The sequence below is a fragment of the Calypte anna genome, chromosome 5 (genome assembly GCF_003957555.1).
Source record: "Calypte anna isolate BGI_N300 chromosome 5, bCalAnn1_v1.p, whole genome shotgun sequence".
In the NCBI taxonomy this organism is placed as follows: domain Eukaryota; kingdom Metazoa; phylum Chordata; class Aves; order Apodiformes; family Trochilidae; genus Calypte; species Calypte anna.
Window position 1 is genome coordinate 6,481,557 of NC_044250.1, and position 13,985 is coordinate 6,495,541.

The 13,985-nt window shown below is 40.1% G+C and overlaps 1 protein-coding gene across 1 annotated transcript; it reads left to right on the top strand.

Moving 5' to 3' along the window:
• Positions 1-3,470: 3,470 nt before the first annotated feature.
• RCN1 (reticulocalbin 1) lies at positions 3,471-12,630 on the top strand. Its single transcript, XM_030451483.1, has 6 exons — positions 3,471-3,697; positions 6,869-7,062; positions 8,445-8,623; positions 9,102-9,162; positions 10,718-10,917; positions 11,143-12,630. The coding sequence occupies exons 1-6, from the start codon at positions 3,471-3,473 to the stop codon at positions 11,248-11,250; spliced, it is 969 nt and encodes a 322-aa protein (XP_030307343.1). The 3' UTR covers positions 11,251-12,630.
• The last annotated feature ends 1,355 nt before the right edge of the window (positions 12,631-13,985 follow it).

The following is a 13,985-nucleotide window of genomic DNA, read 5'->3' on the forward strand; positions in this document are numbered from 1 at the left end:
TCAAGTATTTTGACTATTTTAGCAGATGGCACTCAAAAAACATATTGATGGAGGTGATTAGTTCAGAGAAGGATTTTGCTACTGAAAGTCTGATAAGAACGGGTAGAAAAGCCAGAAAACATGACTTCCCTTAAGGTAGGATAATTCACATGGCCTCAGGAAAGGAACAACTAATGATGTCCAGAAGTACTGACTAAAGATGCAAACTGTAAGTGTAGCCTACTTAGGATAAATGTAGGATGATAAAGATGTAGGAGGACTGAAGATGTAGGAGGATAAAGAGTAAGTTGTCTTTGGCTTTATCTGGCTAACTGGACCCACATGTTGACAGACACATCGCAACTAAGTGTATTTCATACAAAATAGTTTGTTGACTGTAAATTTATCCATGAAGTAATAAGTAAATATGTGAAGAGCAAAATGCAAGATGGAAAAAACGAGATAAATATTGTTAGATTCAGGGGGGAAATGCTATAAACAGTAAGCAAAGCTCTTTGATTTGCACTGTTTTCCAGCCCATAAAATCCTAATATCTGCCAGTGTTTCATTAAAAGCTTATAAACTACCCAGCATGCCTGCTGTTGCATAAATGTATTGCTAAAAAACATTGTGAGTGTTGCAGACCTGGTATTTTGCAATGTTTCAAAGAAACCTTACGTGTATAAAACTCAGACACATTGCTGAAAGAAGTATGAAAATAGCACCTGAAATTCTAAACCTAATTAATATTAATTATTCAGTAGCAGTAGGTTTCTCTCAACAGAGATGGTCGTTGTAATATCACTAAAACAGTAAATGCCAGAATCTCAGATAAAATTATTCAGTATTTTACAAAGCAAGTGTGGATAAGGGATTTAAGAGAAAATATCTACCCTTTTGTGACCTGAGTAAAGGGAGTAGAAAGCATGACTTTTCACAGAGAATAAGAGTTTGAGGTATTTGATGGGGTCATGATAGCACAACGGCAAAATCTGTAAATATTAATCTGAGTGACATAAAAATCTGGCAATGTTAAGACTGACTGGATCAACAACTGTTTTGACTGAATGTGCACTCTATGCTTTGCATTAAATATAAAATATTTGTATCAGCATTAAAATATAAGACTTCACCCCTCTAAGGACAAGTAATTACAATTATCATCCTCTTTCCAAAAAAAGTCATATTGGATCAATCAAAATTTTATTGTTTTAACCAGTGGTCCCAAAACAAGTCTGGAGGGAACAGAACATTGATTGTTGCCCATCTTGCACAAGATCACTGCATTTCAGGGCTCATTCACACTTGAACCCAAACACAGGGCAAAATCAAAATGTTTTAGCAGCCAGAATCCATACCCCTGAGGAAAAGCCTCCCAATGTCTGAAGGCTTTCTGAAGAACGACCATGTACTCACTTAGCCCGTTCTGCATTGCTGTTATTATAGCTCTTCTCTCAGAAACAGCTCAAAATTTTTCTGACAACATAACATAGAGATTCATTTCCTACATCTCTCAAATAACTTCATACTCCTCTGCTACTAAGATGAGGCATCAAGCTACAATGTTACAACACTGACCGGGTAAATGGGGAGTAAAATATACCTGTTACCCATCAAACCACTTACCTCTTAACTAGCAGCACACAGAGCACCATATGGATCAAGAAGGTGAAAATTCAGCATCTAAGTACAGCCTTACCTCTGGAGTAACATTAGATGTGGTATTACAGATAAAGGAATCAGGGACAGGAACACCAGAAACTGAGACCAAAAAAAAAAAAAAAATCTGTATCAGAATTATTGCACTACTACATGACTCCTAAACACATCAAAAAGCCACATTTTACAGGTGTATGCTTAATACAAAAACAAATAATAAAAGCATTGCATCTCACTAAGCTTTGTAAAGTCAAACACAGTTGCTATGACCAGCTGAACCATTTCCAAGCTGCCAGGCGTGTATCAGCCCTCACCAAAAGAGCCCTGGTGAGAGCACTTGCTCAGCCATGGTACAAACACACCTCAGGGACAGACTGTCCTGGCCCAAAGCAAAGCGCAGCTCTTCTGACTGAAGTGAAAAAGGTGAATTAGTGATTCATTCTGTTTAGACTTCAGGAACAAAGTAACGTATCTGACTGTTTAAATGTTTGAAATCTGCTACTGTTGCCAATAACTCTGAGGCAAGAACACTACTAGCCCTGGTGGCTCTGCATAAAGTCACAGAAGATAAAACCCAGCAAATGGGCAAGTCTGACATCACCTTTTTGCTTTCAAAAAGCAAAAAGCCAAGCCCTGCGCCCAGCAGGATTGAGCACCATGTGAGGTTTAGGTCAGGATCGTATCTACCAGGGCAACAGCGGTGGAAGTAAGGTTGTGGGTGAGCTCCTCATCCTGCTTGTTAGTGTTCGTGGTGCAGCCAAAGGCCATATCATGTCTATACCATGATGTGTCTATACCACATCGTGTCTATACCCTGTGGACTGGGCTGACAAATCACACTTTGCAATTTTAAACTAGATGTACCCTCAGGCCCAAAGTAACAATGGACAGACAGGCCCCAGTGGTGACACTTATCTGCACATGTTGGACATAGGGTTTAAACTGGAACCTCTTAGCAACAGGATCATTAACATAGCACATGTTGCACACAACAATAATTCTGGCTAATAGTGAATTGAGGATATAACACAGGAAAAGGAAATATATTAGGTGCAAAATTCAATTACCTCTATCTAGAATCTTTTACGATCTTGAGCAAAATAAATGGGAATTTAAGGCAAAAACCCACATCCTTTTCTATGCTATGAGATCTGAGCTCTCTGCTGCTGTTTTCATGATCCTGAGTTCAGAACAGCAACCCTTGTCAAGATAAATATCCTCGCACCTGAGCACTGACAACTTTTTTTACACATTTGAGTATCAGCTTGCTGTAACACTCAAGACAAAGTTACAGGATTATTTTTTATATTTTTTTTTACTCGTAACCTTATTGTTACTTGTCTCAAAGAGAGAAACAGTTTTGTCCTTTCCTAACCAATTTAGCATGACAGCAGAAACCATCAACTTTATGATGCTCCAGATGAACAAACTACGCAGAAATGAAGCAGGGCTAATTATTCTGTCGTGCTTTTTCAGCAGAATAAGCTGAGAAGGCTGTGATGACAAACGACCTGAAGGGCCTGAGAGCAAGGGGACAGTGAGCTCCCCGCTTCCCTCTGCCGCCCGGGGCTGAGGCTCCTACTACTTCTCTGGGTGAACCGCTCGGGCTTTCTCGGCGGTCTCTGCAGACGTGGCGCCAGCCCGGCCCGGGATGCTCTCCCGGCGGCCGCTGCCCAATCGCCTCCCCCCTGCCCCGGCCCCGTTCCCCCGCCCCGACCCATCCGGAGGCGGAGCGGGGCGGGGCGGGTGCGATGCGCGGGGCCGAGCCGGGCGGGAGTCGGTAACCGGGGTCTCGGCGGGTCTGTGGGTGAACGGGGCAGGGGCGGCGGGGCATGGCGAGCGGCGGGGCGGCCTGGGGCCTGGTGCTGGCTCTGGTTCTGTTGGTGCTGGTACCGGGCGGCCGGGGCAAGCCGACAGCGCGGCAGGAACGGGCGCGGCCCGGCCCCGCACAGCACGAAGACCGCCCGGGCTTCCAATACGACCACGAGGCCTTCCTGGGCAAGGAGGAGGCGCGGAGCTTCGACCAGCTCAGCCCGGAGGAGAGCCGGGAAAGGCTCGGGTAAGGGGTGCGGGTGGGGGTTGCCGCTCCCCGCCGGGACAGCGCGGCGGCTGCGGGAACGTGGCAGTGGGAGGGCCCGGCCCCGGCCTGAGGGAGGCGGCGGGAGGGCTGCCGTGGGCTCGGTTTTTGTGTCAGCGGAGGGGCGGCCCGGTACCGGCCCAAGGCGGGGAGAGTGTCCGGAGGGCTCTGGTTGCGGTCCCTTTCCAGATTATGGGGGCTCGTGTAGGAGTAGCGCTGTACCGCACTTCCTCGGGTACACGCTTCTTTCACACCCTCTGATTTCGCAGAGGACCAGCCAACGTTTCATCACTTTTGCTTTCTAGCCCTACAGCAGTAAGCCTCATGCAGGGAGATGCTGTGTGCTCTGCTGTGCCCCGGGGTTGGACGGACCTCACACCCACTGCTGGAGCTGTTACAGCTCCTTACCAGGTTGCTTACCTGGGCCTTACTATTCCTTCTTTATAGCTCCATTTGCAAGTCCACTTGAAGCTATCTTTCCACAGCCTTTCCACTTGTGACATCTTCATGTCCTGTCTTAAAGTGTTGCTCCTACTTCAGTGCTGCTCTTTAGGCCAAGAACAGAGTCTGTGCAACAGTTGCCTTGTTCTACTGCTTCCCCCTCTTTTACACCTATGGGAAGTCAGATAAGCAATTAGAAAGAAGTTTAAAAGCAGTTGAAGAAAGATCCTTTTATGTAGTTATCAACAAAAGAAGTGTTTAAAATATCTGCATCTTCTCACTAAGACTAACCTCACCTTTACTTCCCTTCTATAAGGAAAAGTACTTGTATGTTCCATCAGAAGATCTTAGTGCAGTATTACAGTCATCTTACAGACTGATCTCTTGGTCCTTCTGGAAGCTATCACTAATATTTACCTGTATTTCACTCAGTAAACAGATACAGTGGTTATCAGAAATGGATCAGTTTCATCCCTCATTTCAAGAAGGAGCAAAAGGAACCATGTTCTCAACATACATGATCTGTGATTTAGAGTCTCATAAAGCATATCACTAAAATGGACCTGTCTTTTAAAAATTGGTCTACAAGTATAGATATTTCAGCTGAGGATATGATTTAACAGAGAGAGGTTTTTTAACAGTTTTTACAAACTTTAACTCATCAAGGGGAAAAGCTTAACTTTTAGTGATCTCACTTGTGCACCATGGGAAGTTGACAGAGGCATGTTAAGTCCAGCCACAGTAAATGACCTTTTAAATGGAGGTGACTGAAGTATCCCTCTGAGGACCAAATCCCATACTGTGGGGCAAGTGTTGTGGCAGCAGAACATCAGAGATGCAGAGATGCAATGGACCTTTAAGAGCAGGAGCACAGACGAAAAGGAAGTGGCATGCAATATTTTCTGGCAAACAGCCATGACTTTTTGTGTTAAAAATACCAAAGAATACTAGCAGAATAATTTATTATAACTAATACATCTAGTGATAGAACTAGATCAAACTCATTGTGGGGCAAATGCACTGACAAATACAGTCCATCATGCACAGGAGTCTTGGCAGTCAGTTTCCCATGACATTCCTTCAAAAGAGACAAGGTTTTCCATACTTCACTACTTCAGAAAGCTGATTCAGCAGCCACTTTCTCTCCCGTAGCTCAGAAATAGCATGTTTATGATACTACCAGACTCCGTCCAGACACATTGCTGAAAATTCAGCAAGATGCTGGCATTTCACTCTTACCACTTTTATAACTAAGGCATGGGAAAAGATAATTCTTGTTGAACAGTTCCAGTTGGCCAAGGTGGGTTTCTGTGTGGCGAGACAAGATGTTGAATTAAAAGTAATATATTAAAGTTCAGAACCTTTCCCTGTGGCCTTTGGGTACGTGGAGGTTCAGGGAGCTCACCTGTTGAATCTCAAGTCGGGGTTGAAGTGCCCTCTTACCCCTGTGTTACATATGACATATGACTCCATGGGCATGGTGACTCAGCCTGTGAGGAATGGCCCTTCAGATGATCCTGAGTTGTCTGTTTCTGCAGTGCAGCTACAGACAGATTGCTCTTGTACATCACGAGCAGTGACACAAGGGTTAAAAGTGCTGATGTGCCTAAAGCCAGTCTGGATGTGCAGGAGAGATCTGGTGCTAGCTGCCCCAGGTCCAGGAGCAGGGCACATCCACAGGCCAGTGCTCAGAATATAATAATGCTGTGACAAGTTTACCTGCAAGTCGCAGGATAAAAGCTGCATTCTTGTTTTAAATAAAGGTTTTTGTCATCTGGTTTATCACTGTAGCTGGGAGAGAAGCCAGTTTTACAAGCTCAAACCCAAACTGGTATCAATTACAAGCATCCCAGGAGAGATATATTGCAGAGAACTTAAGTAGTAGAGAAGAATACTGCCTTTTTTTTTCCCTTAACATAGTTTTTCAGGCAGGCTTTATCTGCAGCTGTGAGCAGAACATTTCAAAGATGGAAGTTTCCCTGGGAATACACCAGTACCTTTCACTCCTGCTGATCTCAACAGAACTTGAGCTTTACAGGGGACAGCGGCTTATAGCCCATCTGCCAGCAGTGACTGAAGACCTGCTGCAGATGAGCTGTTATTTTAGTTACAGGCATTCCTGGCAATAAAAGCAGTATTGCTTTTTGTGGTGGGAAAGAAAGAAACAAAAGTGGAGGAACAGGAATGGAAGGGAAGAGTGTCCATACCCAGTCTTACACAGTGATATAACTCACTCCGTTCTAGTGTCAGTCCACTGGAAAGCCACAGGTGAAGCTGCAGGTGTCCAAGAAATCCTGGCTTTTTTCCCTGGTTGCCTCCATCAGGGGGTGGTACAGGCTATCTCCTGAGGTGAAGTTAGTGTCTCCTGCTCTCAACCCATCACAGCCACTCCCTGTTGGCAGTGAAGAACAGGTCTCCCTAAGTTACCAGCCAAATAAATCCAGGTATTATATCTGAGGTACTTTGTTCACTAATTTTGATCATGCAAGTTCCATTTCAATTATTCATAGCAATATTGAATAATGAATAGAGACAAATCCCTGAAGGTTATCTGCAAAGTGCAAGAAATCCTTAGCTAGTAGGGCAGCCTTTTAAGTTTTAAGGCACTGCATTTTTGTAGAAAATCAGGGCCAGATAAAGATTACTAAAATTGGACTGACATGCAGGGGCTTTTTTCTGTCAACTCTTAAGGATGCTTGTCTCTTTTTACAGGAAAATTGTGGATAGAATAGATGACAACAAAGATGGCTACCTCACAACAGAGGAATTAAAAATCTGGATTAAACGAGTACAGAAACGTTATATCTATGAAAACGTGGCTAAAGTCTGGAAAGACTATGATCTAAACAAGGACAATAAAATTGCCTGGGATGAATACAAGCAAGCCACATATGGTTATTATCTAGGTAAGATATTTTCAAACTACGTGCTCAAAGAATATTGAGGTGATAAGGCATGATTTCATACCTTAGAGTCAACAGGAGTTTGGTGGCACATGTAGGACTCTTGAAAATAGCATTAAATTTTATAGATGCTCAGAGGTCAAAAGCACTTAGCTTTTTACTGCAGCCATTTCCTTGGGGGTCACAGGAACAAAATGTTTTGTAGAGGAACTATTAAATGTACTGACAAGTCTGAATTAAAGTCTCCTCCAGTCAGAAATATATATATTTTTTTAAAATTAAAAGTGGTTCTTTAATTTTAAAATAGTATATTGCCTAGTTATCCAGTATTTGTTAATTGAGTCTCTCTAAACTCTTAGGATTCTAGATGCTAAAATTTAGGATGGGTCTAAGCTATAGCAAAGTTATTGATTAAAATAGTTCAGGCAGAATAACATGCTTCAGACTGTGATCCACTGCAAATGAAAACCCTTAACAAATCAGGTAAAAGGAACACTAAAAAAATGTACCCAAACCTTTCCCCCCCTACTTACACTCCTTTTGCATTTTTTAAGTTAATGAAGGGAAAGGAGGAAGAGAAATCACTTAAACTAAAGGGCAATGCTGACAGAACAACAAATTGGTATTAATTGGCCATTTATACTGGAAATAAGAAGACAATATCTACTTACCATAGAGTACAAAGTCTACTTTAGATTAAAAGTGAGCTTATTACCTTTGCAGAAGGAAATATTCGACACACTTATCCCTGCAGCACTATCCCTGGGAGCCTTCTCAACTCTTTGTTTTTGCTCTCCATGATTCCCAAGATTTGAACAGCTCCTTCTTTGCAGTCTTGTGTTGATGCACACCTAAAATGCCCACCTGAGATACCTGACATAGTAGTTTTTAACTGTTTTGTCTTCCAACATGCAAATAATGAAATTGTTATTATGTGAACGTTTTTCATGTTTGACGTCAGTTTAGTGAGCCTATTTTAAAAAGTAATGGTATTTTATAAAAGTTTTATGCCACTGAACACCCTGGGAAAATGTCATTGTTTAAGATGGAAAATAATTGTTAGGTTCCCTGTAGCAGAGGCGTAGCAATTAGATAATTTCAGTCTGCCAGCTTCTCAAACTACTTTGGTTTTCTTGCTTTTTGAAACTCAAAAGTTGTGTAGATCATGCTGTTTCCTAGGAATAAAAAAATCATTTCTGTGAATGAAATCTACCCCAAATACTGCCTAAGCAGTGCTTATAAAAGAGAACTGCTATTTTAACACAGAAGCAATTCTGGCAACAAGCCTTTGTATTTCTAGGCTTTTAACATAAAATTTGGGATACCTCGTTGTGGTAATGTTTTTACAAGAACACAGCTTTGAGATCATCTTGATTCATTTGCAGAAAATCCAGAAGAATTCCAAGATGCAACTGATCAGCACAGTTTTAAAAAAATGCTACCCAGAGATGAAAGAAGATTCAAAACTGCAGATCTGGATGGAGACTTAGCTGCCACTCGTGAAGAATTCACTGCTTTCCTTCACCCAGAAGAATTTGAGCATATGAAAAACATTGTTGTCTTGGTAAGCAGAGCAAAACCAACACCATTGTTTTTACCTTTATTTTTTTAGATGAGCTTTGAAAAGCTTCTCTGATCTTCCCTTGCAGGGCTTAGAAAGTGCCACACATATAATGCTTCTCTTGAAGCTGACTTGATGTAGGACTCTCAGACTTGTGAAATGCACTTGGCTCCTAAATGGAAACAAGAAAATGTCGTAACGCGTGGACCGAGATCATAATGAAAGAAAAGTTTGCTGACAGGGCAGCTGAGTGTTTGATTCAAGGTTATATCTGCCCCTAACTTAAAACTTATCCAGTTCATTAGTGCAAGGAGTTTTTTCAACATGAAAAGATAGATATATTCATTGCATAAACAAAAATCACACTGGAGTCAGTGCAGGTACATTTACCTGTGTACAAGAGCAGGTCAAGGCCTCAAAACATTAAATATCAAAGAGGCAAATAGCCAGAATTCTCAGTTCTTTTTTGACTGTTTTCCAGGAAACCTTAGAAGACATAGACAAAAATGGAGATGGTTTTGTTGATCAAGATGAATACATTGGTAAGTATTGAGATTTATTTCTTTTATAGCCTCCACCTGGTTTGTCCCTCTTCTTTCAAATACATAGGTAGAATTAGCAGTGCAAAGATTAAATTTTCTGTGTTCAGTTGAAATATTTTAAAACAGCCATGAATCCAAGAAAGTTTAATTTCATTTTAGGCAGATAGCAACATCACCAGGAAAATGTTCCTCATCCTTTACAGCATAATATCCTCCTCTTATTCTTGTGTAATTTGGCTAAGAGGGTCCTGAATAATATTTTTCCTGAGAGAGATACTCTCTGTGTACTTGTCTGCATAACAGCTTTTTAAAGGCATTATTTAGAGCAGCAAGAGGATCAGGAAGTGGACTCTTCCCAAGTTTCAGTGGTACTTGACTATGCTAAATAGCTGGGAAATACATGTTGCAAAAAAGAAAATTAACTTTTTTCTACTCATTATTTTCCTAATTTAATAATTAAGAACTCTAATGATTTGTATGGTGATGCCATTTATGTTTCATCCAGAAACATAAGATGCATGAAAATAGCACCAAGATTCAAGATGCTCAAAGAAGTTGTGAAGTGTGTGAAAGTCAGCTGTGTATTACTTCAGTGGCAGAAACAGAACAAAATGGAAAACATCAACAGCAGATCAGTCACAGTTAATTTGCACAAACTTCAGTCACACTAGGCAGTTATCTGCTGTCTTGCACTTAGACCTATGAAGAGAAAACAGAAGCAGGGCTAGAGATTAGCAGCACCTAATACATTTTCACCTTTTGAATCACTATGCTGGTACTAAAAGCTGACTTCTCCCACTGCACTCACTTTGATGGGTTTTAAGTCAAGAAAGTAGCACCAGAGAAGCATTAGTGCAAACTCAGGTGAATCTTTCTGTTTCTAGTGGTGCTATAAAGATCACTTCACATATAATCAGGAACAATATACACACATTAATTAATGGCAGGGGGTTTCTACTCCTTGTAAATTATATTTAGCCTCAGAATGTGAATGCTTCTCATTTATGACTGAAATAACAGAGCAGCATGATTTCCACAGTAATTTCAGTTTATTCAGTGACATTACCTACATATAATTATAAGGTAATTGTCAACATTTGTTACTGTGTGAATGCTGGGTTTTTTTGTCTTCTATAGATAGGAACATAGAATGTTCTAGTCACGATCACCCCACAATGGCAAGGATGATAAAAATCAAATTGACAGGACATGTCAGTTGCTTCAAATAAACAACATAATTGGCACTTTAAAAATGAAAAGAAAAAGTGAATGTGTTGTCTGAAGTTTCTTCTGAGCTGAGGAAAACTATGCTTAAAATATCCCTTCTTCATTTTTTCACATGTAATAGTTTTTATTTTTTTATCAAGCCTGTGTTAAAAACAAATACAAAACTCTCTTATGTAGTTTATAAAGAACTAAAAGAAGTAAAAAAATGTTAGTCTCTAGATCAGGTATTTGATGGGGAAATCTGCTGAGGGTTATAGTACAATTCCTTCCTCCTATTTTGTCTTGCAAATTAAATATGACTCCAGCAAGAACTTTATTTCCTCTCCAGCTGATATGTTTCCAAACGAAGAGGGGGGACCAGAGCCTGACTGGGTGATTACAGAACGGGAACAGTTTTCAGATTTTCGTGACCTCAACAAGGATGGAAAGATGGACAAAGAGGAGATTCAGCACTGGATTCTCCCACAAGACTATGATCACGCACTAGCTGAAGCCAGGCACTTAGTCTATGAATCAGATGTAGACAAGGTACTTAGTGTTCTAATATATATATATATATACATATGTGTGTGTGTGTTTTTAAAGTTATATAAGCTGGTATGTTGGGTTTTTTTAAACCTATCAGCTAGCAAGAAATTATTCCTAATAACTTTTCCTCTTAGAACACTTTAAATGGAGTTCTAGAGGCTAGACTTTGTGGTTTTTACTTAGCTTTTAAAATGTTCTTACAGAATTTTTTTTTACTCCCATCAGGATCAAAAACTAACGAAAGAGGAAGTTCTGGATAACTGGAATATGTTCGTTGGAAGTCAAGCTACTAATTATGGGGAGGACCTCACAAGAAACCATGATGAATTATGATACAGTGAACCAACCAGTATGCCAGGGACCTTTTCTCAACTTGACAGAAATCACTGTCTATCCCTTCTTTTGGGGGAAGATGGACAAGAGACAAACTCACAACTGAATGATTTGCATTAATAAATTTTTAACATGCTAGCTTATTACCTCAGAAACTGCATAGAAATAGCTTTCTACTCTTTTCAGATGGTTAAATGCAACGTCTAATTACTACAGTTTTATTTGAGGAAAAAACAAAAAGGTAACTTTTTTTAATAGCCTGATCTAGAAAAGGCACTTCTGGAAGATAACTGCAAGGATCTTTAATAGAGAAATATTTTCTCCAAATATTCTTATTTACTGTAGCGAAATACAGCTAGGATTAGAAAAAAAACCCTAATGTTTATCAGATTAAGTTATTTAGCCATCTTTTTTAATAGCATACAACAATTTAGAGTTATTCTTTGACCCTCCTATCCAGGGAAAAGGTTTGACATAACAAGACCCATAACCTTTATCTCAACACTGGTTTTCTCTGCCAGTTTGGGCTAGAGGTGCTGGAGAAGGTATCCAGCAGCTCTCTGGCTCATAGCTTTACAAGTGCAACATGTACATCTGGCCCTTCTCTCTAACCCCCAGCACAGAGCAGAGACAGCACACGTGGCTCAGCACCCTGTGCTGCCATTCCTCGGTCAGGGCCGTGGAGTTCACAGTGACAGCTGCTCCTTCTGACAACAGTAACATACAATTGTTTGTGGGCTGTTGCTTATGCTGTTTCCTAGGAGGAATTATGCCACATGGAGCATAATTTATCTCATGCTTTTCGCACTTTACCCAAGCCATACTCTTGTTCACACAGTGTGAATGGCAGCAGTTCTGTGATGGAGAGAGAATGAGACATATCACCCCTCTGGGCCTTCTGTCTTTTCTACCACATAAGAGGACAGATTTATGTGGCTAGAGTTCTGGGTTTGTATGTATATACTTATATATATGGGTTCCTGAAGCAACTACAAACTACATGGAGACAGCTTTTCTTCTAAGGAAAGGGGTAAGATTTCCACCCAGGTGCTTTCTTTTTTACTGTATAATGTGAGCTATTACACATATAATTTTATATACCAAACTTTGATAAGTGTGGCTGGTTTTAAATGTACTAGTTTTGAAATAAGCACAATAAAACCAATACTTCTTGGTGATACTATGACGGTGCAATAACACTAACACAGACTAGCAGAGAGATGATGTGAAAGCAAAGAACCAAACCTTTAGAGCCAGTATTTCCTAAAGCACTGGGTCATTGGCAGCTCCTGCAGCCCTGGCTGGTCATCTGCAAACAGCAGCTGGACATATGGCATCAACTGTTTCTTCTTCACCTCATTAAAAGAAAAAAAAAAAAAAGCTAAAAGTAAGTTCAAAATACATAGTCATTGTTACTATTACTAGAATTTGAACACTAATGCTAGGAGAACTGACCTCCATAAACAGTGTCAGTTTCATAAGGTCGCATAAGAACTGTGGTAAAATATTTTACATCTTCCAGTGGAAGATAATTATATATATAGATATCAGAGTCTGGCAGAGATTACATGTTCCTACTAGCACAATTACTAAGCTTGTGGTGTGCACTTCTTATGACATTGCCAGCAATGTCTCTGAAAAGTCCCTACCTCTTCCACTAACATACCTTAGGACAAATGTCAGAAGACATAAGGGAACTGTTTATTCTCTTCCATGCCCTCAAGTTAAATGCCTAAATGCCATGTTATCTGAGAAGCAATAAAATTTTATCTTGGCACGTGTGAAAGATTATCTGTTTTGTTTATGACTTTGATTTGGAAAGGTGAATTGTGCTCAATAATCCTAACAATCTTGAGATTTTTTTTTTTAGTAGTCTTTTCATACTAAAATTTAATGTTTTTGTATTTTAGTAATAGATTTGCAGTACTGTCTCTGCATTCAAGATTATCTTCTGTTTCAGGAAACAATATCTTAAAAAGCTTAAACCCCCCCCTTGTTTTCTGTAAATGAAACTGCATCTCAGGCTGGATCCTAAGCCAAGGATTTTCACTGGAGCCCAAGGGAAGGTTGTTTGATAACTCTTGTTGAAATTCAGTGGGAGTTGGGTGCTGAGACACTAAGAATCACTGCCTTCAGCTAAACATGACACATTCAAATCCACTGTGTTCTGTCCCAACAAAAAACATCTGAGCTTTGACAAGCAATCACATTTGATGCTAATTCTATTCCCAATCACACTGAGTAACATGGAAGAAATAGAGAAATCACATTTCTGTGCTTGGAACACATTGGACGTTTTTCAGTGTAAAACTATATTTTCATGAGTAAAAATGCTGAAGTCAGAAGTTGCACATGGAAACAGGAATTGGAAAGTTAAACCTATAGTATTTTACAGTAAAATATTTTTTTTTTTACAAAAGGAATGGTACTTTGACTATATCCAGCTATGGCAAAGGCAAACACACCAACTAGAATGACCTTTACAATAGTAAATTTATTTTTCAGTCACTGTAAGGGCAATGGGGTTATATTAAAATGGGAGCATTTTTATAAAGCAGAATATAGAAATATTTTTTACAGAACTTAAGCATCACTGAAGTGATTTTACTCTAAAGGCTACCTTCTTTTTTCTGCTGCTCTTCACAGTGTTTCACTTACCAACATGCAATAATGCACAGTACATTTTGTGCACTAAATTTTCATTTCAAGCTCAATGCACCAAGGAAGAGTAACTC